Source organism: Stegostoma tigrinum, chromosome 3, assembly GCF_030684315.1.
Source record: "Stegostoma tigrinum isolate sSteTig4 chromosome 3, sSteTig4.hap1, whole genome shotgun sequence".
Taxonomy (NCBI): Eukaryota; Metazoa; Chordata; class Chondrichthyes; order Orectolobiformes; family Stegostomatidae; genus Stegostoma; species Stegostoma tigrinum.
This window is the reverse complement of record NC_081356.1, coordinates 55,445,456-55,472,450: the sequence shown is the minus strand read 5'-3', so window position 1 is coordinate 55,472,450 and position 26,995 is coordinate 55,445,456. Positions and strand designations below refer to the sequence as shown.

At 39.5% G+C, this 26,995-nt stretch overlaps 1 protein-coding gene across 2 annotated transcripts in view; it reads left to right on the top strand.

Annotated features, from left to right (window-relative positions):
- Positions 1-15,952, top strand: part of sass6 (SAS-6 centriolar assembly protein) — an 87,860-nt gene extending 71,908 nt beyond the window's left edge. For both annotated transcript variants that reach the window (XM_048527756.2, XM_048527755.2), the window contains 6 exons: positions 172-253; positions 1,065-1,195; positions 4,333-4,482; positions 4,884-4,990; positions 11,722-11,828; positions 14,506-15,952. In XM_048527756.2, the coding sequence (XP_048383713.1) occupies positions 172-253; positions 1,065-1,195; positions 4,333-4,482; positions 4,884-4,990; positions 11,722-11,828; positions 14,506-14,600 (672 nt within the window). In that variant the 3' untranslated portion in view covers positions 14,601-15,952. The remainder of the gene's footprint in view (positions 1-171; positions 254-1,064; positions 1,196-4,332; positions 4,483-4,883; positions 4,991-11,721; positions 11,829-14,505) is intronic.
- Positions 15,953-26,995: the final 11,043 nt, after the last annotated feature.

Below are 26,995 nucleotides of genomic sequence, written 5' to 3'. Positions count from 1 at the left end.
TGCAGCAATGGGGTAGGGTGTGTATCTGGGAGGTATGTTCTTCGGAGGGTCACTGTGGACTCTGTGGGCTGAATGATCTGCTCCCACAATGCGTAGGGATTCTGTGTTTCGAAAATGAGTTTTCTTATTAAAAAAACTCAACTAGTTTTATTTGTGAAAATTCTCTTTTAGGTTTGTAAATTGCAAGAGCAGCTTGATACCACTGTTGAAAAACTTGAAGAAAGCAAGCAGCTTCTAAAGACTAACGAAAATGGTTAGTGCCTGGAACATTTACTTGTGTGACTATATTAAGTTAAATGTTCTGTTGCACCTCACAGCCGCATTATTGGACAAATGTAACACTGAACCTCATTTGAAAATCATTAAGTGGTTGACAAGAAACTTTGTCAAGGAGCTGAGCTTTTTGTATGTGCCTGGAAATTATCTTTGTGGTCAGCTTTGAGTCTGCACCCTACATAAACACATGAGACACTGTCACATTGCAGGATTATTGGGCAATCTGGGTCAATATTCAATAATTATGTTGCCTTCACTGAAACATGTATGCAAAATGAAGGACAAAAGGTAAATGATAGATAAATTAAAGCAGGTAAAAGAAAATCAAAATATAGGGGTATTTAGTGACATGCAAATATAACAGAGGTTGTTTCAATAATGACCATGATGGGCAATATGGATAGAAATTCTCTTGGGTAACTTCTCAGATCAAGTGCACTAATAATTTGGTGCTAACTAGCAATTAATGAGAAATGAAATGATGAAAAGACATTCCAAATATTTGGCTGAGACCTAGGAAATGCTGGTATTTTATCACAGTATGAATTAACAGAAACCATTGGCAGATGTGGCTAGGTGACATTATCTAGCAGTATTTGTACACTTATTATTTACCAGTTAATACTGAAGCTAATGCACCGATTAAACTGAAAAGTAGAAGACTGTAAGTTCATCTTGATCAAATATGTTTTTACAACTTTGACTTTTTATTGGGTGTGGGAAGGAACAACCTCCATTATTTAACTTCTAAGATGTTTTTATGAAATGCTGTTATTTATATTTCCCAGTAATATCCTGGTTGAATAAACAACTGAATGAAAATAAGTTAGCAGCACTGCAAGAAACTCCAGTCTCATTTGATCCATCAAAGATATCTAACAGCAATTTGTCCAGACCTGGGGGTATGCAGAATAGTCTGGTAAGTGAACTATTAACAAAGTGATCAGGAACAGTTATTTTTACAATTTCAAATGTGTGTGTGGAAAATTAGTAACAAGGCTATAGGATAAAGAACATTTTTTTACGATTTGATTGAAATATTAGTATGTTTTGCTTCACCTGCATATTAATGGTATGTTAATGTCTATTGCTATTTAGTTTGAGACTGCAATGCAAGATTTTTAATTCCAACTATTAGAAATATCAATTTGATTCAATGAGTTCCACCTCTGAGTGAAATTATATTTATTCTGTGACTACACAGGAGAGAATGCCAGGGCTGAGAGAGGCAAGGTTTGATCAGGGATAGTCAGCATACCGTTGTCGGAGGGAAATTATGCTCATCAAATCTTGTGGAATTCTTTGAGGAAGTAAGCAAATATTTGGATGAGGGTAGGGAAGTTTCTACAGTTTATATGGATTTCAGCAAGGCCTTTGTCAAGATCCGCCTGGGAAACTGATGAAGAAAGTGAAAAAGCTCATGAGATCCAGGGAAACTTGGCAAGTTGGATCCAAAATTGATTTACTGACAGGAGTCAGAGGTTGGTTGTAGAAGGCTGTTTGTGTGACTGGAGTTCAGTGTGTAGTGGTGTACCACAGGGATCTTTGTTGGGTCCCTTATTGTTTATGATATTGAAGTGATGTAAATGAGAATGTGGGGAAGCTGAAAAGTAATTTTGCAGATGACACAAAGATCGATCGGGCAAATGACACCGAGGAGGAAGGTGTTAGGTTACAGGAGGATAGGAACAGCTTGGTCAGATGGGCAGAATGGTGGTGCATGGAATTTAACCTTGATAAATGTGAGATGATATACTTGGGAAGAAAGAGCAAGACAAGGAAGTACTTAAGGAATGGCAGGACACTCCGGAGGTTCAAAGGAACAGAGGGATCTGGAGGTGCTTATCCACATATCCTTTATGATGGCAGGACAAGTTAATACAGTAGTTAAGAAGCCATGTGGGACACTTGCCTTTATTCAACAAACAGCGTTTGGTTAGGCAATGACTGGAGTACTGTGTGCTGATCTGGTGGCCACACTTGGGGAAGGATATGCAACAGAGATTCACTGGGATTTTTTTTTCCTTTATTTATTCATGGGATAAGGGCGTTGCTGGCGAGGTAACATTTATTGTCCAACCCTGATTGTCCAGAGGGTGGTTAAGAGTCAACCGCATTGCTGTGGTCTGGAGTCACATGTAGGCCAGACAAGGTAAGGATGACAGTTTCCTTCCCTAAAGGGCATTAGTGAACCAGATGGGTTCTTCCAGCAATCAACAATGGATTCACGATCATTAGATTCTTAATTCCAGATATTTACTGAATTCAAATTCCACCATCTGCCATGGTAGTATTCAAACCTGGGTCCCCAGAACGTTATCTGGGTCTCTGGATTAACAGTCCAATGATAATACCACCAGGCCATTGCCTCCCTTATATTGTCTGGATGGAGCATTTCAACTATAAAAGGAGGCTAGATAAGCTTGGGTTGTTTTCATTGGAGCAGAGAATGTTGAAGGGGAACCTGATAGAGGTGTGAAAGATTATGAGGGGCAAGGACAGAGTGAATGGAAAACAGCTGTTCCCCTTAGTTAAAGGGTCAGTAACAAGGAGGTATAATTTTAAAGTGAAAGATAGGATGTTTAGAGGGAATTTGAGGAAGCACGTTTTCACTGAGAGGCCAGTTGAGGTGGGAAACCTCATAACTTTTTAAAGTACTTGCTTGACCACTTAAAGTGTCATAGCATTCTAGTCAATGGGCCCAGTGTGGGAAAAAGTCAAATGAGTTGTAGATAGCAGTATATTTTTGGTGATACAGTCTTAATGTGCTAAAGGGACTCTTCTATACTGTATGATTCTACGACTGTTCATTCTTTTATTTGCCAATGATATTTCCAAGAAGTGGATCTTCCAAGGGAGCATCTAGGAAATTTAAGTATAAAATTTGGCAGCCCATTAACAGTATGATAGGCAATGGCCTAGTGGTGTTATCACTAGACTATTAATCCAGAGACCCACATTCTGGAATCTGGGTTTGAATCCTGCCATAGCAGATGGCGAATTTGAATTCAGTAATGACTTTGAGACAAGAGTCTAATGATGGCCACAAAGCCATTGCCAGTTATTAGGAAAAACCCATCTGGTACACTAATGTCCTTTTAGGGAAGGAAATCTGCCATCCTTATCCTGTGTGGCCTACATGTGACTCCAGACCCATGGCAATGTAGTTGACTGTCAACTGCCCTCTGGGGAGTTAGGGATGGGCAATAAATGCTGGCTGAGCTAGTGATGCCCAAATCCCATGAATGACTATTTTTTTAAAAACTGGCTGATGTGTCCAGTTTGTTTACCATCAGTGGACAATGTAGTGAATGATTAGAATCCCCTGCAACATAGAAGCAGATGATTTGGCACATCAAGTCTGCACTGACCCCTCTGACCCACCCAGTGTCCCACCCAGACCCAACCCATACCGTATCCCTGTAACCTGCATTTGCCATGGCTAACCCACCTAGCTTGCACATTCCTGAACACTATGAGCAGTTTAGCTTGGCTAATCCACCTGAACTGCACATCCTTGGGTTTGATTCCAGCCTCGGGCAATTGTGTGGAGTATGCACATTCTCCCCACGTCTGCATGGGTTTCCTCCAGGCAGTCTGGTTTCCTGGCAGAGTACAAAGATGTGCAAGTAAGGTGGATTGACCATGTGAAATTGACTGTACTGTTGGGAATGTACAGGCTAGGTGGCTTACCCATGGGAACTGCAGGGTCAGAGGGAGAGGGTCAGGGTTGGGGTCTGGGTAGGGTGCTCTTCGGAGAAGTTGGTATGAACTCAATGTGCCAAATGTCTTGCTCCTGCACTGTAAGGATTCTGTAATTCTATAAGAGGATTTGCAGGTACAATAAAGGCTGTGTGGCACAGAACAAAAAAAGACAGTGATTTAAAATTATTTCTCTGGTTTTCTGCATTAGTTGTTGTTGCACAGTAGTGGACAACAAATCACTGTTTGGAATGTGTGAAGTGTCTGGTAGCTGAAAGCTAATATAATTTGTGCTGACTTTTAAAGTAAAGGTTTGTGAATACTAATACTTTGCTGTTGCTTTTCCTTTTCCAGCAATCTTTGTTGCAACCTCCTTTTTCTGCCTTGATGCCACAGCCTGTCTCTTCAGCATCACCTTCAGATATTTACTCAAAGAACTTTGTTTCTACTGTACGAATGAATACTCCACCCCTGAAGCCTGGTGTATCAGGACATGGTCTTCAGGCAGGCTTTGTTTAAAATACACTATTTGTATTTTTTCTATCATTTTGAGCAAACATAAATATTTTGGAATTCACTACATTTTTAAAATCTGAACAAAATATAGTTTCTAAAATAACTTTGCACACACAAAATCAGGATGTTTGATGCAAACCGGTTTTTAACCATGTAAACTGTTTTGCCTCTTACTAGATGGGGTATTGTAATGTTTACACAGTTACATTTCAAATGCTTCAAAGTGTGCTTTGTCAATTTTTAACAGTAATTTTGTCTGCAGTTTCGAACTGATTTACGAAATGGCTGTGCACTTGGGGATATTGTCTATTGACATTGGTATTGATATAATACACCAATGTGACTTTCTTCAGAAAAACTTGATGTCTAATGTTGCATAACTATCCTAGGTGCACTTCAGTCCTTTGCAGCTAAATCCTAGCAGCATTCCTGCAACTGAATCTAAATCAGGCCCTTCAGCTTCAACACCAACACTAATGCCTGTGACTTCTAAAAGGTATGGACTAATTTTAAATGCCACAATGAATCTTAAGTACTTCCTGTTGCGTATTATTTAGATTTATGAAATTGAGTATTAGCATCCTGATTGCAAGGTATAACTTTGCAAATTCTCAAAGAAAGCATATATTGGAGATATTGAAATCATTATTTAAAGTGTTGGAGCAGTAAATAGCATTTGCTTCAATTTTTTAAGGCAGGGATGCTTGATGACAGCAGAGATTATATAACGGCAACAATGCAAAATATCTAAGTTTTTTTTAAACTTGAAAATGAGTTACTTTGTATTGTCTGAAATTATTTTTTCTCTGTGTGAATTTGGAGTAAATTGCTCCCCATTTCTTCTTAAAGACGATTTCAACAGCTGCTCTATCCAACAATCCTCCCTTCCTTCAAAATTTCTTTTAAATGGCTATCCACTCCTCCTTTCCTCATCCAGGTTGGAAAACTCATTGTGCAAAAGAGTTCGGGCAGGGCTGTTTCACTATAACTAATGTTATCTCTTTGAAAGCTAATCTGTAAGAACTCAATTTCAGGAACATATTCCGAATAGAACACTTACTTGCCAATGCAGGAGACATGATACTAACATTAAATATACCCATTGTGGCCTACCTGTACATATACAGTTATACCTGTGACATTAATGGGTCAAAAGGCTTGTTCCTGTGCTGTGGTGCTCATTGTTCTGCATTCTGTAATGCCTGTGTTGTAAAGGCTGTGTAGCTCTTGATGCTCTGGAATGTTCTTTTAAACCCTATCAAAACCATAAATTGTGTTTGCTGTATCTTAAGGCCATTATCTGAAAAGCTGAATAGACTTCTGCCAGGAACCAGGTGGACGGGGTTGTTAAGAAAGCATATGGTGTTTTGGCTTTCATTAACAGGGGGATTGAGTTTAAGAGTCGTGAGATCTTGTTGCAGCTCTATGGGACTTTGGTTGGACCGCACTTGGAGTGCTGCGTCCAGTTCTGGGCGCCCTCTTGTAGGAAGGATGTGGATGCTTTGGGGGGGGTTCGGGGGGGGTTTGCCGGGGTGCTGCCTGGACTGGAGGGCTTATCTTAGGAAGAGAGGTTGACTTTGCCGGGGTGCTGCCTGGACTGGAGGGCTTATCTTAGGAAGAGAGGTTAACTGAGCTCGGTCTCTTTTCATTGGAGAAAGGGAGGAGGAGAGGGGACCTGGTTGAGGTATACGGGATAGTGAGAGGCGTGGATAGAGTTGATAGCCAGAGACTATTTCCCAGGGCAGAAATGGCTAGCACGAGGGGTCATAGTTTTAAGCTGGTTGGTGGAAAGTATCGAGGGGATGTCAGAGGCAGGTTCTTTGCGCAGACAGTTGTGGGAGCATGGAATGCGTTGCCAGCAGCAGTTGTGGAAGCAAGGTCATTGGGGTCATTTAAGAGACTGCTGGACATGTATATGGTCACAGAAATTTGAGGGTGCATACATGAGGATCAATGGTCGGCACAACATTGTGGGCTGAAGGGCCTGTTCTGTGCTGTACTGTTCTATGTTCTATGTTCTATGAAACTAGAAAATAGTTGTGTGATTGTGTATCCTGCAGCCTAATGGTATCAATGTGGACTTCACAAGCTTCAATATCTCTCCTCCCCCTACTGCATCCCACAACCAGCCCAGCTCATCCCCGCCTCCCTAACCTGTCCCTATCCCCTCCTCCCACCTCAAGCCCCACCCCATCTCCTACCTACTAACCTCATCCCGATCCTTGACCTGTCCATCCTCCCTGGACAGACCTATCTCCTCCCTTCCTCACCATCTGCACTCACCTTTACTGGTTCCATCCCCACCTCTTTGACTGGTCTTTCTCCTCTCCACCTATCTTTTCTCAATCTATCTTCTATCCACCTTCTATCCGCCTCCCCCCCCCCTCCCTGTTTATTTCAGAACCTCCTTCCCCTCCCCCATTTCTGAAGAAGGGTCTAGGCATGAAACGTGAGGCTGGATGAACACAGCAGGCCAAGCAGCATCTCAGGAGCACAAAAGCTGACGTTTCGGGCCTAGACCCGCTCTGATGAAGGGTCTAGGCCCGAAACGTCAGCTTTTGTGCTCCTGAGATGCTGCTTGGCCTGCTGTGTTCATCCAGCCTCACATTTTATTATCTTGGAATCTCCAGCATCTGCAGTTCCCATTATCTCTAGGCATGAAACGTCAGCTTTACTGCTCCTGTAATGCTGCTTGGCCTGCTGTGTTCATCCAGCTCTACACCTTGTTATCTCAGATTCTCCAGCATCTGCAGGTCCTACTATCTCTGAGATTGTGTATGTACATGCAGGACGAAAAATATAGCTTCTTAAGGGAAATCAGTTGGGCAACTGACTGTAAAATACAAGGTTTAAAGTAAAATTCGTTAAAACTCAAGGAAAAGGATCTGGACAAAATTCAAAACACAGTCAGCATTTTGAAGGCAATATTCAAGGTCTTCTCCCAAATATACTTGCAGTTCTTTGGTCCTTATTTATATTTAAAACACAATGTGTTGCTGCTGGATGTAATTTTAAAAGCCAAATTCCTTTTTATGCACGCATGCAGATGATGCCCCAGATACAGCTTTGAATAAGTCCCAGGTCGTATAAATGCGAATTACACGAACTACATTAGCATCATTTGATCAGCAGCCCTTTCTTAGTTTAATCTCTTGATCGTTTCAGTTGATGCTCAGTTATCCCACCCACACTAACACACAATTGAAATGGCATGGGGAAACTAAAGTTTTGAGATGGGAAGTCAAGCAAGTGAGAGGGGAATAAAGATGGAATGGGAGAAAAACAAAAATATGCCAATTAAATGGAAGAAAGTAGATGGAAACAAACCACAAAAATACTGAGGAAAATCCAGTAATCAGAAAAAAATGGATATGTGAAGGGGGAGCGGCTTTTGCCTTTTGAATTTTTGTTTCATAATTTTATTCTGATAGTGTTTCATTTTTGTAACTGAAGAACCATTCTATTTTTGTTCGGAAAACATTTCATCGTAACCCTGTTCTCGTATGGCATATCTCAGAAACCTTAGCATTCCTAAATGGCTTTGACCTTTGGAACTTATGTTGATTGAAACTGGTTTTTCTGTAAGTGTTTGTTTTGTCCAAATTCAATGCAGTGTAATTACCTAGTCAAGATTGTTGCCAGGTGGTAAAGCTGAGTAATTTGGCTGGCCTCCAGATGCAGTTTTGAGTCATTTGTAGATGGTGTAGTTACATTCATGTTTTAAAATTGAGTTGCAAGTTCACTGATAGTATAGTCGTGTGATACTACTGAATTCTCTTTATTGTTAAAAGGAAGAAAATTCAGAGATTTCACAATTTTATATACTTTAAGGGTAAGAAAGATTACTGAACATAATTCTGTGTGGTATTGAACAGGCCATGATTCAAATTCTGGGTTACAGTGAATAAGCTGCACATGGCTTTAACAGTGTACTTAACTTTTCGTTTGGCTTCTGTGTTGCTGAAACTTGTCACTATCTAGTGACCACTGTCATATAATGTGTATACTGTACAGTAAGTCCCCATTTAAAGTTGACTTTGTTAACATTGTTTACTTTGTTGATGACATTAAAGATAATCACAATAAATCTATCTGCCGCCCAGTCCCCTGGCTTTCCTTCAGTTCCTACCCCTGTCTCAGTCTGTCCCCATTCATTGCTCTCCTGAATCCTGTTCCCATCCTCCGTACTTACCTTCAAAGTGGTTAGTATTGGTTTTCTTCTCGCTGCTGTTCTGAATTCTTACTGATGTTCTGGCCTCTATTGACAGAAATTGATCAGTACAATTAGTTCTGCCTACTTCTGCCAGTAGATGGCGCATGGTCAATTAAAACTGCAGGTGTTTAGCTGTACAGTAATTGTGTTTATGCAGTATTTATTTATTTTTAGATGTGTTTCATTTTAAAGATTATTTTCTTTATTAATGTAGGCATTTAGGAATATGCACCTGCTGTGATTGGAACAGTTGGCCAGGAGGACCTCCTAGAGTATGAGATCCCTGATTGGTGTTTGTTAACCTGAGCCAATCAGAGATCCCTGGTTGACAGATATAGTCAGAGTCTCCCCTCAGTCTAGGGACTGGCACTGAGCTAGCTGCTCTGCCTGTACTGTGCTTGTGTAAATTAGGGATGAATTGGTGACCAGATGCTGGCCTCTATCAGTTATTTCAATGGTGACAAGAGAAAACAGCATGCTCCTGAAGAAACTTTGAGTCTTTGAGTTCGGGTAAGCATTTCTGGCATCATGCCTTTATTTGGAAGGCTTGACTCATTCGATCCCACAGTCGAAGACTGGGCCCAGTATGTGGAATGAATGAATTATGTTTTCCAGGCCAATAACATTGAGGCAGAGGAAAAGTTTCAAGTAATTCTTCTGACTCTTGCAGACCCACAACGTTTTTTGGTTATTAGGAGCCTAATTTTCCCTGAGACACTAGATACTAAAACCTTTCAAGAGTTGATCATCCCTAATTCTGAGATGCTGTTGGTTTTATGCGGCAGCCCAAGGAATCTGTGTCAGCATTTTTGACAAGGTTAAGATGACTGGCAGAGGCATGCAATTTTGGGTTAACCCTGAATGAGATGCTGAGAGACCATTTGGTCTGTGGGATTAATGATGTAAGCATGCAAAAGCACCTACTAGCTGAAGCCCGACTAGACTTCAAACAGGCAGTACAACTCTCTTTGTCAATAGAAAATGCAGCAAGCAGAGCATGTGAGCCGCAGGACCTCTAGATGGAAGTGGACACCCTCACTTGTCCAGTTGAACTTAGGGAACATCACTGACTGTAGGCAGTGACAGAGCATCATGCAGAATATATCCTGAGCAGAGGAACCCTAGATCAGCCCCCACAAAATAAAGCTGAGCCTCAGCTAAACAGCTAAAATGTTCTTCAGGATCCAGGCCAACCAGCCATTGTAGTTGTTGCTGGTATGCAGACTCAAGACAGCAACCGAGTCCTATGAGGGCTGACCTCAGTATGACAACTCGTAGGCTGGTACCCACGAGAGTGCACACTACCTACTTGTGGCTTGGAACAGTTAAATTGCCTAGCAACATCCAAACCAGAACCAATCAAAATAAAAGTCTAGTTAAATGGTCATCCGGTTCTCATGAAGGTTGATACCAGCACAACTGTATCATTGGTTCTGAACCAGTCATTAACAAGATTCACTCTGGATTCCAATCCTTAAATTTATGCAAGCCTGAGAATGTATACTGGGGAACTGTTACAGATTAAGGGTTTTGTTCTTTGGTTCCCGTCTCCAATGGGAAGTGGTTGGTGCGGGTTACCACTGATCGTAGTAAAAATGTCAGGCCAGGTGGATCTCGCAGAGGTGGGATCTCTGGCCCAGGTTAACGGGCCCAGTCAGTGAGGCCTGGCTGACTGATATAAACAGGAGTGTCAGAGAGCATCCTCACTCTTGGGACTGGCACTGAGTTAGCTAATCAGAGTCCATGTATTGTGCTTGTGTAAATTATGGGTGACTTGGTGATGGAATACTGGCCTGTCTGCAGTTATTTCAGCATTATTTCAGCTTCATATTTTATGCTTGTTTTCTGCTGGTAAAGTATCTAAAGTACCTAACTGTGTCGTATTTAATTTATGATAAATGATTTTGTTTTGCTCATTATTTAAGCTAGAAATGCACAGTACTGCACATGTACAGTATTGTATTTCAATTTGTACGTTCTTTCTCTAAGCAAAAAATGTCTCTAGGAACCTAATTCTGCCTTAACATGAATTCCTATGAGCTTCACTTAGTTATATCACCTAAAGTCACAATATTCAGGAGCCTAACCGCGGTTTTATCAGATGATGAGATAAGATGCAACTCTAATAATCTTGAAAACCAGTACACTAAATTCTTGCTTGGTGAACGGATTCTTGAGTCCTCTTGAGGTACCTGGTGCTGAAAATTAACATTGTGAAAGAATGGAAGGAAATTAGGAGAGTGAAAACAAACAGTATTAAATATGCAAGATTACATTTAAGAGTATGTCTACATCTTAATTCAGATTGACAAAAGATGGAGAGAAACAGTGTCTTATCTACTGCTGTGTTCCAGGTGAAATGCATAAATAAGCATAGGTCTGATGGAGAAATACACATGGTGGGTCTTATCAGACATTCATCTTGCTGAGGTCTTTACTGCTACATAGATTAAAATGGAACTTCTGGTTATGATCAAGGGATGTGTTTCTGAATAAGCTCCTCCAATATGATATGTAGTCAGACTGATATTCTAGGTGACTGGACACATTATTTTTTAAATTCGTATGCAGATTAGTCTCCAGAATATTGTTGTTGGTTTTATAAATTAAGCATTTAAAAGTAAATAACTTGATGTAATTGTTGATATAAAGCAGATGAAAAAATTAGAAGATTTTACACTGGTATTGGCTCCTTGTAAATTTCTGTACAGCCAAGCTATTGTAAGTTTATTTACTGAAATAAATCGCACTGTTGGGAGATAATTGGCTGAAATAGAGGAAATGGCGTTTGTGTTTAGTTAGCTCACTTAACTTTTGGAATTGTTTAATTTTCAAAAAGTCAAAACCCGTAACAAAGCAGTATACTATTTCCTCTAATCTATTAATGTGATATTAATTTTCAAAATAAAGTTTTTAAAAACTGAAATATTTCATGTCATGTTAACATTCTCTCTGACTGTGGTTTGAACAACTCCTCCAGCTGTTAAATTAGAAATATGTCATATTCACTATAGTGAACCAGTTGGCTTGGACCTGAAATACTTACACAAGAGAGAAGGTGGTAAACCAGTGTTGCCTCGAGCGGTGTCACTACAGAAGGCATCATGTCCATCTAGCACAGGTAATAGAGCAGTTGAACTAGGTCAAACGTATATGTACACTAAACAGTTTTTTTTAAATGCCTGCATGTAGAGAAAATCATATAGGATGCTAAGATGTGATTTGTATCCACTTTAATTTATGCTTAAATAATCCTTGAAGGCCATGGAGTGTATTTTTTCTTAAAAATTACTTACTTAAAAATTATTGGATAATTTGTTTCAGTGCAACAAAAGTTTAATTATTATAGGTCATTGCCATGTATGGACATAATGTCACCAACTTTTGACTTGCTTTCATCTGATACAGTAAGTGTTCATTGTTAGACAGAATGTCATAATGTGCATTGTGGTGTCGTTGCATTTGGTAAAATGCATGCAAAAGCTTAAAAATTAGAAATATAAACAGAAATATTGTGAGCAGTCAACAGGATGAGGGCAGTTACAACGCTTATGAAGCCCAACACCTTCAAAGCAAAGCAGCCCACTTGATCAGCATCCCACCCCTTCATGAGTGTGGTTGCAGTGTATGTCATCTACAAGATGCAGTGCATAAACTTGTCAAAGCTCCTTAGACAGCGCCTTCCAAACCAATGATCTGTACCATCTTGAAGAAAAGACAGCAAGTCCATGTGAATACCACAATCTACAATTCTCCTCCAAGTCACACACCATCCTGAGTTGGTAAAATATCACCACTATTCACTGCTATGTTACAATCCTGGAATTGCCTTGTGACAGCATTTATACAACCTGACTGCAGTTTCAGGAATGCCTGTCCTGCTTTCTGAGAGATAATATGAATGCTGGGCTTGTTAGTGATGCACAAATTTCATTAACAATTTTGAAAAAGAACCTACAGAGAGAGTGAAATCAATCTGCAGAACTGCTTCCTTACCCGCTGAGTATTTCTAGTATTCCATCAGTATTGGCCCTCCTGCCTTAGCTATCCTCTGTCCTTCATTAACTGAGTAGAGCTCAATTGCTGTGTCCTTAGAAGTGGTCCTTTGATTTCTAGAAGCAAAGTTTTTGGGTAAAAAACCCTCCTTTCCATCAAATGTCGACATTAGGACAAAAGCATGAAGGTAAATAAATCTCTATAACCTGATCAAGTGGATCCTAGGACATTGTGGCAAGCTCAGAAAAATTTCAGGGCCCCTAGCAGGGATATTGATATCATCAACAGCCACAGGTGAGGTCCCGAAAGACTGGAGGGTAGCTACTGGTGTGTCATCATTTAAGAAAGGCTGCAAGGAAAAGCCAGGAAACTACAGACCAGTAAGCCCAACTTAAGTAGTGGCTAAATTGTTGGAGGGGATTCTGAGAGACCAATCTACATGCATTTGGAAAGGCAAGGACTGATTATGGATAGTGTGGCTTTGTGTGTGGGGAAATTGTGTCTCACAAATTTGATTAAGTTTTTTGAAGAAATAACTAAGATGATAGATGATGGTAGACTGGTCAGTAAAGTTAGGGAACGTAGGATCCAGGGACAGCTAGCCGACTGGATGTAAAATTGACTTGACAGCATGAGACAAAGGGTGGTGGTAGAGGGTCATTGTTCGGACTGCACGCTTGTGACTGGTGGTGAGCAGCAGGGATTGGTGCTGGGTCTGCTGTTGTTTGTTGCTTTTATATATAATCAGTATGTATGTGGAAGAATGGTTAATAAGTTTGTCGATGGCACCAAATTTGTTGGTACAGTGGTCACTGAAGGTTATCTAAGGATAACAGGATCTTGATCAACTGGACTGGTGGGCTGTAGAACGGCAGATGGAGTTTAATTCAGATATATATGAGGTGTTGCATATTGGTAAGACAAACCAGGCAAGACATACACATTTAATGGTAGGGCCTGGGTGAATGTTGTCGAACAGAGACCTATGGGTGCAGGTACATAGTTCCTTGAAAGTGGCCTCACAGGTGGACAGGGTAGTTTAGAAGGCATTTGGCAGACTTGCCTCCATTGGTCAGAATATTGAGACCAGAAATTGGGGCGTCATGTTACCACTGTACAAGACAGTGGAAAGGCTACATTTGGAGCATGGAAGCAATTCTGGTTGCCCTGCTATTGGAAGGATGTTATTAAACTGGAAAGGATGCAAAAACCATTTATAAGAATGTTACTAAGACTGTAAGGTTTACGTTTTAGGAGATGCTGGCTAGGCTGGGATGTTATTTCCCCGGACTGTAGGAGGCTGAGGGATTACATTGGAGGTTTGTAAAATCATGAGGGGAATAGACAAAATGAATTGCCGTGGTCTGTTCTTCAGGGTAGGAGAGTCCAAAACTAGAGGACATAGGTTTAATTTGAGAGGGAAAGATTTAAAAGGGTTCTGAGAGGCAACTGTTTCACAGAAGTATGGAAAGAACTGCCAGAGGAAGTGGTTGGTTGGGATAGGTACAATTACAGTATTGGACAGGTACATGGATCAGAAAGATTTCAAGGGATATGAGCCAAACACAGGCAAATGGGATGAGTTCAATTAAGGAAACCTGTTTGGCATAGATGGGTTGGGCCAAATGGTCCGCTTCCATGCTGTATGAGCATATGTCTCTCAGAATAAAAGAGATCTGCCCAGTGTTTAATCAAACATTTTTTGGACAATTTTGGAAATGTATATTTTTTAACGTACAGAAATAATCTGTCTTCTTTCTTTTTCTCTCTTTGATTCTCATTGTTTTCTGATTTTTATTTAGTGCCCACACGTCCACCGATGCCAAAGCAGGGAAATTCACCACCAGTGATGTCTGCCTACTTCCCTGGACAACAGCCTAGGCTCCCTGCATCATGAAGAAAGAGCAGTAACAAAACGTCTCAACTTGGATTATAGTCAGGAAAGGAGAAAGGAGTTTCCTTCCCATTAACTTAAGAAAAAAGGGCCTCCAACACACATCACTACAAGTTGTGTAGTGATACATGTTAGACCTATTTATCTTTTTTGTAAGAAATGACTGAACTGGACAGTGGAAATTAGCTAAACCCAGGTGCTCATTCAAACTGCCAGATTAAACTTTATTGCCATTTTCAGATTAATTTGCATACAAATATAATATTCATTGAGGGAAGGTCTTCCACACTTCCAACAGCAGTATACCAAAGTACATGTGATAGGGTCGGGAGTCTGTATTTTGTGCCTTAAAAATCACTATACTGGTGTGATATACAGATAATTTAATAAAGATAGTTTGGAGCAATAATTAGTCTCAACTAATTGGTAAAAATGAAGAACAGTGGTTTCCGTTACACAATGAAATTGAGGCTTCTCCCTCAACAATCAGTCTTGATTATGTCCTGCTATTTTCAGCATCCCTTTGTCAGTTGATACTGTTTTTTGATTATGTTCTCAGCATTAACAATATTTTTGGCATCGTGTTCGTCTTTTCGTTTTTTTATTTTGCTCAATCTATCCTGACATGTAGAATTTGAACTGGGATCGCACCCACGGTATCTGTTCATTCCTAAAAGAAAAAAAAAGCTGTTTCTGTACGTTCAGCTGTCTTAGCAAGCTTGGCAGAAGTGCACTGTTTGCCTTTTTAGGCATCAAATTTAAGACAGCCATCTACTAAATGAAACCAGTTTTTTTCAGTTTTCCTCGAACATATTATTGGAACCTTACTGTAATTCAGCATAAACAGTCAGTATTACAATATAGGAATGGGTCTGCCCTGTAGGGACTACAGAATTGTTGATGATTAGCCCTAGAAGGGGGATGGAGTAAGTTCGTTCTTATTAGCTGGACAGCAGTAATGTACTTTTTGTATCTGCAAAATATATTTGATAGTTGCATCATAAAGCAATTTGAATGCATTTTGTTTTGTGAAAATGCACTATAGGATGTTAAGTGTCATTATTTAACACACCCTATCAAATTATTTGCCTGAACATATGGTCTGTTGCAATTTATCTGTGAGATTCTGAATTCTATCATTTCTATAAGGTGACTAATATAACTGTATCAGGGATTTTAAAGCACATCAGATGTACAGTACTGGCATTACGTTCCCTATTGTGCTGTAACTAGTAATTTATGGCCTGTCGTACTGAGTGTATGTCCATGTACAAATTGTAAAATATTTTGTATTTAAAATGAGTGTTGCATACATATTTTGATGGAATAAAGTATATGTACTTATGCAGAATAAATTGTGACCTTTCTTTTTGAACAGTAGTTTGCAAAGATATCTATCACAAAGCATAGCTGAAAAATGAGGACATTGGAAAGAAGACATCAAGATTATTTTAAAATAAAATTATATACCTGATTAGGACAGCTTATTGAAGGAAGCATAGTGAGGCAAATGGCCTTTTGGTATTCCTAGCTGTACTTGTATTTTCCTGAGGGAAGGCTAACCTTTACCAAAGATGGTTCTGTAAATAAGAACAATGCTCCAGGACATTGCATCCAGTGAGCATTCTTCATGAAAGAATGAGTGTCTGAAAATGATATCAGAGAAAATTGGCCAATCAAAGGATCACTTGGTAGTGACAATTTGCAGATTCTATCTGGTCTTTTCCACTGCCAGAATTCCAGCACTGATCCAAATATTAGTGGCCCACTGATTTATTTTTTTAAAAAATGTATTTGTTGTTTTGTAATCTGAAGCAATGCAATACACATTGCCTTAAATCATTGAACCTGTTTGTGTGTTGCAACAGACTGTACTGAACCATAGTAAAGCTGGGAAAATTTCTAAACATGCCATGTGTAAGTATTCCATAGGTCTACCAAAATTTAAGTGGTTAATTGGTTTATAATGTGTGTAAAAGTTATCTAGTTTAGCAATAAATATTAAGTTTTAGTTGAAATTCATTCACCTGAAAAGAGTTGAAATTGAAATTTGACTAGGACAGTAAGTTGATATTACTTTAATCATTGTTAATATGTCCCAGTGTTCAGTTTGCTAAATCCATGAAAGCCTTATGATTTCTTTATTTTGAAGGGCTGAACTAATTGATCAAGCCTGGCCTCATTACATTCCAGCTTATTTTAAACAAAATACTCTGTCAGGTAAATCTTAAGGCAGCTTGATGTTACAGTAGCAACAAATGGTAAATATTTCAATTTATTGCTGCCAGTTTGACCTTGTCTTAGGTCATTAAAGGCAGTTGAAGTGTATAAATTAATCTCTTTATTTGCTAGCTGTTGAACAGTTTATTTTGTGTTCTAGTAACGACATCAAGATTTTTTTAGACACATTTTGCAACCAGATTAAGCAACAATTTTAGTGTGCAGTTTTGTAATACTTTCTACAAAGAATTCATTCATTTTACAAATGAATTGCCTGATTTCTGCGATTACTCCACTCTCACCGACCACTGCTTGAATGTGACTTGACACATTTTTAACCGGGCTGCTTCCTGGAATTGATTATTGGAGGCAAGTTTCTCTCTCTACACCAGGACCATTGTTGATAGAGCTAGCCAGCTGACACCATTGCAAGCAGACCTTTTATTTGACTTTGGCTACATTTACTTTTGTTGATGAGTAATGAATTTAGGTAGACACCAGACCACTATGTGAAATTTTTGCTTAGGAGTTAGCTGGTTAAGGTAATGTGGAGTGCGGATGGAGAAACCATACCAAAATAAATTAGGGCTGTTCCTTCCACTCGAGAATGGTTTTCTATCCAGTAGATTACTTTGTATTGGTCTGGAACATTAGCGCTAGAAGGCAGTCGACTACCCAAACTGGAAAAGGCCGATTAACTCCTCTTCAATTGTTGGGCTCCATATAATTTAGAACAATGTACGAAGATTTTGCAGGTATCAGCTTTCTCTAGTTGAGGGCTATAGATGGGCTGTTTTTCAGAAAAAAAGAACAGATGAGACTTGGGAAATGAACTAAAATAAGGGTATAAAAATGTAATTATACGTGTTGTGCTGAATGACTGGAACACCTGATAAGCAATAAAAAGTTAATGCTGCTGAACTATTCTGTAACTTCCGCATCACTGGCATATTTTTTGCATGTTTATGCTTGCTTGTTTCAAATCTCCATTCGCTAGGATCTAAATACTGGTCTTACTAATATTATGGAAAGGCTGATGAGTTGGTGATCTTAACACCAAAAAGTTCTTTTCCTTAGTTTCGCAGGCATTCCAAACTGTTATCTTAATATAGAACATAGAACAATACAGCGCAGAACAGGCCCTTCGGCCCTCGATGTTGCGCTGACCTGTGAACTAATCTAAGCCCATCCCCCTACACTATCCCATCATCATCCATATGCTTATCCAAGGACTGTTTAAATGCCTCTAATGTGGCTGAGTTAACTACATATCAGGCAGGGTGTTCCACCTCCTTACCACTCTGAGTAAAGAACCTGCCTCTGACATGTCTCAAATCTATCACCCCTCAATTTGTAGCTATGCCCCCTTGTACAAGCTGACATCATCATCCTTGGAAAAAGACTCTCACTGTCCACCCTATCTAATCCTCTGATCATGTATGTCTCTATTAAATCCCCTCTAAATTAAATCTTGCAGAAATTTGTTTTACTCCAATTGTTATTTTTTCCAGAATGTATTCAGAACTCTCTAGCTTTATGCACAAAAATGTCAATATTTATATGAAATTTAAACATACTATTGCTGAAAATATTAGCTAAGATTTGAAAAAAACCTCCACTCTGTAGTTGATTTACAAATGAATAGCAGAATAACGTGCATGTAATATTGGAACCTATTAGTTCCCAGTGAGAATATAGTTGACTATAAAATGTTTTTTATCAGTTGAACATTGAGCACATAATTTGTTGCATTTAACTACCAAACTGATAATTCCAAGAAGACGCTTGCTTTTACGTAGATTGGTCTGCATTCTGTGATAGTATGTTAAGCAAAGATATGGTAAGTTGAATGGTCTTGTACCTCAGATTGTCTTTGATGATAGCAAAACTGATGACCTTTGCCATCAACATTTGTCTGAAACTGGCAGCAACTCCCAGACTGTGCACATATACTACTGAATGTGGAAATGGAGAAATCAGTGTCAGTGAGTTTATGCATATACCAACTCAAAGCCAACCCTGCTGAATGCATTCAAGTAAAAGCCAAGGAAAATTTGTCCCTATAATTTTTCTGGAAATAATTATACCTTGTAAATTGAGCTGAAACAGAATTTTACTACGTTCACAGTTGCTGCTAAACAAAACCTTTCTAGCCCTGGAATATAAATCTTCATATTTAGAATGCCAAATTTCTCCATTATAAATTTCACCTTTTTGGAAAAAAAGTCTCTTGATGTATCAGTTTCTAGCTTTATTCCAAATTCCAATCAATTATTTCACTCCATAAAATATAATTAAAATGAAGAATAATCAATGCACTTTCCTTCCTGGTTTAATGTGTATGAGAATCAAAGAGACTCGCTGCCTTACCAAGCTCAATAGACATTTTAGATCTTCTTGACTTAGTGCTAGATTCAAACTAGCAATGGATAAGTCATCCTGCAGAAACTACCAGATATTCAGGAGCACTTTTCTTTGTGCTCAGGAACATGTGCTGCCTCATTGACTGCATAATCCAGATCAGTACAAAACATTTCATAGAGAGTGTTTAGCTTCACTGGTAATAAGTGTATCTGAGTGGGGAAGTTGAGAAATCCTGGTCAGTAGACTGAAGTTGGTTTAGTGATGTCCCAGCACAACATTGATGTGTTACCCTTTTTGAAGTGCAGTCCTTTGGATGGGGCATTAAGAAGAACCCCTGAAGCACACTCTGGAGACTGCAAGAGTTGGTATAGCACTGGGTAGCTCCTCTCAGGAACAATTACTTATATCCTTATGGGTCGCATTTATTTTGTGATGTCAGTTAACATTTTCAGGTACAACTTCTGCTCCAAATCAGTTAAAGTCCTTGTACCATTATTTCAAAAATAAAGTAGGTTTTTCACAACCCCATTTCTGCAACCACCACAGCCCCCCTCCCAACCCCAAGGCTCTTACTTTACAAATGACTAATGACTTGATTGGGTTGAACTTTTAAAGAAACCTATTGCTTGAAGTTGAGGCATTCAAGTATACTTTATTGTTACACTGTAACCTTGGCAGGTCTTTGATTTCATGGATGTTCTTCGCTGAGGTCGTCTTCTTGTTTAAAAAAAATGTTCGTAGGATATAGGCATTTACTGGCTGGTTTAACATTCATCGTCCATTCCTGGTGCCTTTGAGAACATGGTGAGCTGCCGCCTTGAATTGCGACAGTCCATTTGGTGTTGGTAAACCCATCATCCAGTGACGACAACATCACTGCTGAAGGTTTGTTTTGCTTGAGTATCTTTATTTTCCTCAAATTGTGCGAGAGAGGAATTTGATGTTTCTGAAAGAATTGATTTGCTTTTCGTACTGCAGATGAGATAAACTTGTTTTTGAGCAGTCTATTCTTGCTTGTAACTTTATCAGGTTTAATCATAGACAGTAAAGCTGACTGCTTTGGGATGCTGCTTCTAAACAGTTGAACTGGCTGCATCAACTGTTAACCCCTGGTGCTTGCAATGTCTTTGAAGATTCATCTGTGGTTTAACTACAGAATCACGGAATTCTGCACAGTGTGGAGAAAGGCAATTCAGCCAATCACGTCTATGGATTGTATCTTCCAAAAGTTGATATTTATTGTAATCAATATATACCTCAGTGCTCTGGGTTTTCTTTCAAGATGCTTGCTGAAAGCTGTTAATATCTTTGTGTATATTAGCAGTATTTACTCTGTAATTGAATGTAGTTTTTGACTTTTGTCCATTTCCAAATCTTAGAAGCTGGTTATTGCTTCTGTTGGTGATTTTTTTTTAAATGCAGTGCTAACTAGGGTGGCATCGTGGCATGTGTGATGGTACTGTGCCTTTAAGAGAGATGTGTTTAATGTTCCTGTTGCAGAGGGAGCTGCTATGGTGCCAGAATATCTGCTTCAGACAGGCATTTTGTAATGTTGGAGTTGTCTCCGGTGGTTGTTTTTAAATTAGACAATAGAAGCATGAGTGGGTGGGGTCAGGGCTCACATACCATGGAAAGTCATTAGTTTTGCTTTCAGTTAGCGAGAAGGTTTCAGCTGCTGCGAAGCTTAAAACCTAGCATTATCTGCTGGAGTGAAGTCATAGATAGCAAGGCTTCCTCTTAAACAATCTTACCCTTTTGAATTTTGTTTCTTCTGCCTGGAGAGAGACAGCACATTAGAATCATAGTTGTTTTGCTGAATTGCCTCACCGAGGAGGTGGTTATGGGATGCTACCTGTGTTGGAACTGTGGATGATTGGTGATTGCAGCCACATGCCCATTGGCATAGGGACATGAGAATAAGGGAAGTAAACACATGGCTAAAAGAATGGTGCGGGAAAGAGGGGTTCATTTCGTGGGGCACTGCCATCAGTTTCGGAACAGGAGGGATCTGTGCTGTTGGGACAGTCACCAACTGAATTGAGCTGGGACCAATGTTCTAGCGAAAATGGTAAATAGACTGGTCAATAGGACTTTAAAATAGAAAGTTGGGGGAGTGGGGGAGGGAGAAGGGAATGGTGAAACACAGCAGCAGGTTAACATCTGTAGCAGTGGATTCAACTATGTGGAAAAATATAAAAGAAATGACAGGGAAGGAGAACTCAGGAGAATTTATTAAATTTTCCAGAACAGACACAAATAGGACAGAGTGTTTGGAAAGGGCTAGCAATCAAACTTTAAGCACACCGGATAAATGACAACGAGAAGAGGTTATGGTTAATGCAAGACTGAAGATGTTGTATCTGCAGGCACACAGTATAAGGAATAAAGTGGTGCAGATCAAAATTGGCAGGTATGATGTGGTAGGTGGCATGGAGACGTGGTTGCAAGGGGATCAGGATTGGGAACTGAATATCCAAGGATATACATCCTATTGAAAAGGTAGGCAAGTGGGCCAAGGGGGTGGGTGTTGCCTTATTAGTAAGAAATGAAATTAAATCAGTAGGAAGAAACAAAATAGGGTCAGATAGTGCAGAATCTGTTTGGGTAGAATTGAGGAACCACAAAGGTTTTAAAAAAAAACATAGTTGAATTTGTGGACAAGCCTCCAAACAGCAGACAGGAGCTGGGGTGCAAGATGCACCAGGAGCTAGAAAAGGTGTCTAAGAAATGCAAAGCCACAGTGATCATGGGGGATTTCAATGTGCAGATGGACTGGGAAAATCTTGCAATCCACTACCAACATGAAAAGGAGTCTGTGGAACGTCTACAAGATGGCTTTCTGGAGCAGCTCATGGTGGACCCCACAAGCAAAGAGGCAATACTAGATTTAGTGTTGTGCAATGAGGCAGACTTGATAAGGGAGCTTAAGGTAAAGGAACCTTTAGAAGGGAATGATCATAAAATGATAGAATTTACTTTGCAATTTGAGAGGGAGAAGATAGAATCAGAGGTAACAGTATTACAGCTGAATAAAGGCGACTAAAGAGGTATGAGGGAGGAGCTGGGCAGAACTGACTGGAAGAGGAGCCTAGCAGGAAAGATGGTGGACCAGCTATGGCAGGAGTTTCTGGGAGCAATTCAGGAGACACAGCAAAAATTCATCCCTAGGAAAATGAAACATGGTGCAGGGAGGATGAGGCAACCATAGCTAAGGACGTCAGGGATAGCATAAAAGCAGAAGAGCAAGCATATAATGTGGTGAAGGGCAGTGGGAAATCAGAGGATCGGGAAGCTTACAAAGACCAACAGAAAGCAACAAAAAAAGAAACAAAGAGGGAAAAGATTAAATATGAGGGTAAGCTAGCCAGTAATATAAATGAAGACTGTAAGAGTTTCTTTAGATCATATAAAAGGCAAAAAAAAGAGGCAAAAGTGGACATTGGACCACTGGAAAATGACAGTGGAGAGATAGTGGGGAACAAGGAAATGGCTGAGGAACTGAATAATTACTTCGCGTCAGTCTTCATGGTGGAAAACGCAAGTAATATTGCAAAAATTCAAGACAGTCAGGGGTCAGAGCTGAGTATGGTGGCCATCACCAAGGAAAATGTGCTAGTAAAACTGATTGGCCTGAAGCTGGACTATACCCCAGGTTTCTAGAGGAGATGGCTGACGAAATAATGGAAGTGTTAGTGGTGATCTTTTGAGGAGTCGCTAGAGTCAGGAAGGGCCCCAGAGTTCAGGAAAATTGCTAATGTGACACCCCTGTTTAAAAAGGGAGTAAGGCAAATGATGGAAAATTACAGGTCAATTAGCCTAACCTTGGTCATGGGTAAGATTTTGGAGCCCATTATGAAGAATGAGATTTCTGAATATTTTAGCGTATGGTAAAATAGGGCAGAGTAAGCATGGTTTCATCAACAGGAGGTCATGCTTGACACACCTGCTATAATTTTTTGAGGAAGTAATGAGCAGGGTAGATCAAGGAGAATCAATGAATGTTATCTACCTGGACTTCAAGAAGGCCTTTGACAAGGTGCTCTACAGAAGGCTGCTGAGTAAGATAAGGGGCCATGGTGTTAGAGGCAAAGTGCTAGCATGAATAGAAGATTGGCTGTCTGGCAGAAGGCAGAGAGTGGTGATAAAAGGGTCTTTCTCAGGATGGCAGCCTGTGGAGTTCCATTTGGTGTTCCACAAGGGTCAGTGTTGGGACCACAACTTTTCACTTTATACATTAATTATCTAGATGAAAGAATTGTGGGCATTCTGGCAAAGTTTGCAGACGAAACAAAGATAGATTGAGGAGACAAGGAGGCTGCAGAAGATTTGGACAGGTTAGGAGACTGGGCAAAGAAGTGGCAGATGGAGTACAACGAAAGTGAAAGTGTGAGGTCATGCACTTTGGTAAGAAGGATAAAAGCATGGACTATTTTCTAAATGGGAAGAAAATTCAGAAGTCTGAAGTGCAAAGAGATTTGGGACTTCTAGTCCAGGATTCTCTCTAGGTAAACTTGCAAGTTGAATCAGTAGTTGGGAAGGCAAATGCAATGTTGACATTTATTTTTGAGAGGACTTGCATATAAAAGCAGGGATGTACTACTGAGGTTTTATAAGGCCCTGGTCAGGCCCCATTTGGAGAACTGTGTGCCGTTTTGGGCCCCATAATCTCAGGTAGGATGTACTGGCCCTGGAGCGGGTTCAGAGGAGGTACATGAGAATGGTCCCAGGAATGAGAAGCTTAACATATGAGGAATGTTTGAGGACTCTGGGACTATACTCACTAGAGTTTAGAAGGACGTGGAGGGATCTAATTGAAACTTACAGAATACTAAATGGCCTGGACAGAGTGGATGGTGGAAAGATGTTTCCATTGGTACGAGAGATTAGGACCCAATTTTACAACCTTAGAGTAAAGAGAAGACCTTATAGAACAGAGATAAGGAGAAACTTCTTCAGAGAGTGGTGAATCTATGGAATTCACTGCCACAGAAGGCTGTGGAGGCCAGGTCATTGAGCACATTTAAGACTGAGATAGATAGGTTCTTGCTTATCAAGGGGATCAAGGGTTACGGGGAGAAAGCAGGAGAATGGGGTTGAGGAACTTATCAGCCATGATTCAATGGCAGAGCAGACTTGACAGGCTGAATTGCCCAATTTATGCTCCTCCGTCTTTTGGTCTAATGGTCTTATGAATCATATTATCTTGTTAAATATTTCAATAAAGTCGTCTTTTCTTTGTATCTTTATAATGGAAATAAGTGTGTTATGCTTAAAACCTAGTGAACCAATTGAATTACATCTGGAGCGTAGCACATTACACTTGCCTTTAAATAAATATAAAAGTTAGGGTCTAGGCTATCTCCTTACTATATTTTGGGGAGGGTCTGGCCTAGACTGGTTCGGTCCATAATGGACATGTAACTAGGAACCTGAGTTTGATTCCAACTTTGGCCACATTTTCCTCAAGGCTGTGAGGGTTTCTCTCAGGTGACCTGGTTTCCTCCCATGGTCCAAAGATCTGCATTTGTGTGGCATAATATTGGGAAACTAAGGTGAGTACAGGTGTGATTTGTTACATCAAGTGCTGACGAATGGGTTCCAAAGATGTTCTGTAACAAAATAATGGCAGTTTATGTTAATGTAGAAAGAGACAACATTTTGCATCAATGCTTTCATGGTTTAATTTTGATGGAGAAACTGACTTTAAGACAGTCAGAATAACACACATTCGTATCAATCAGAGTGAATAAAACTAAAATGAAGAGGGATTTGGAAAACATCCAGAAAGTGAGCAGACAGTTGAATACAGAGCAGAGAATCTTCAAATAAGTAAGTGAACAGTTTTTGAGCCATATATTTATGACATTCCAATAATGTAGAACGTTAAAGGATGATCTGCAGGTGAAGAGGGTGACTCTAAGTTAATAATGATCCTATTTTGTTGTGATAGCTTATGTCTTTATTCATAGTAATAGTTATATTGTGTCTGACAATTCTAGTGGCTTTATTATATTAGTGATAGTATGTAATCAGGAGTTTGAGAAAATTTGCTTGTGGCTTTGAAATTGCTAGCCAAAAATCACGTTGTGAGAAGTTTGTTCTGTTGGGGGATCTCTAGCGTTGTTTCTCAAGAATTATTTGGAACTCCTTTCAAGAGAAGTAGTAGATTAAAAATATAGTTGTAGTTAAAAACACACAATGCAAACTACATATATGAGGAGACTACAGCCAGGATATACAGTAAAACACTGCTTATATATTGCCACTAGAGGTCACTATTATTTTGCTGTGTGTGGAATTCACAGACAAATGAGTTACTAATACTAATTTTCTGAACTGCAAATTAAAATGGTGAAGAAGTTCGAGTTGAAAATCAAACAAAAAACTATAATCTTTTTCTAAACATAAAACAGAAGTTGTCAATGAACCATGCTTAAAGTAATACTTCAGAAATAAATATTTTAAGGCAGAGATAATGGGAACTGCAGATGCTGGAAAATCTGAGATAACAAAGTGTGTAGCTGGATGAACACAGCAGGCCAAGCAGCATCTTAGGAGCACAAAAGTTGACGTTTCGGGCCTAGACCCTTCATCAGAAAAGGTATAGGCCCGAAACATCAGCTTTTGTGCTCCTAAGACGCTGCTTGGCCTGCTGTGTTCTTCCAGCTACACACAACATTTTAAGGCGTATGTCTATTTACACATTCCAGTGCTAATTGGGCAATCTAAAAGCCTTTAAAAAACTTTCAATTTGACAGCCCACTGTATATTCAAAGGAAACTAAATTTTGTACATTTCTCTTATTCCAGGAAATTGTCCGGAACTAAGTATTTTATACATGTGCTCAATTTCAATACTCAAGCATTTTCCACATTTTGTGACTTGTTTGATAGCATTATGCAATTCATTATTAGAGACATCATACACAACCCCAGACTAGCAGTTTTATGTACATTCAACAATTATTATTCACACAATTAGTTGTAGAGACTTCTATAGCAATATTTTCATCATTTTCATATATAAGCTACATTGCAGATAACTGTTGTTGAAAATCTGCATTGCATGAGGTGTGCAGAGGACAGCTACTTAGCTGTGTAGGTGAAAATGACCCGTATAACACAACATTGCAGGCAGGTGGGGGGAGGAATGGGTTATAGCAGCAGGGATTGGAGTACAAGATTAAATGCACTCTCTTTATTACAGCTCAAAAGTTAAACCTGGCAGAAGATCTTATTCTGCATTCACTGTCAGTAAAAATACTCTCAAAGTTTGAGAGGGGTGAGTGATGTCTGGAATTTGGCTGTCTGAAATGAGCTGGAGTATTTTATTAAGTTATGCAACCCTCTTACCAATGAAACAAAAATGATCCTTTTTTTCCAGATGTTAACTACAAATCTACAGAATTATGAAACAGTTGTTTCTTTGTGTGTTTTGCATATTATTTCTTTGACTATCACAGACACAGTTTAACACCAGTCTGAACCAGCAAACATAAACATGGAGATGGAAGCTAGAAGTAGCTAGTTACTGATAGCAACTACACAAGAACCCACAGGTGCAATCTGTAAATGATTACACAGAATCTTTAGTTTTACAATGTATTTCCTTTCAGATTGATGCAACAGGTAACTCCTCCTCCAAAATTTACAATTGGGGAAATTCATTCATCCACGCTCTGTTCTAACAGATAATTAAAAATCAGCAAGTGCATTTATTAATTTCATCTGGAGCTGTAAACTTGGAGCTAAAGATTGCTTTTGAACTGTGGATAACGGCTTGTGTGAAAGGAAAACAGGCCAAATGTCCTTTTG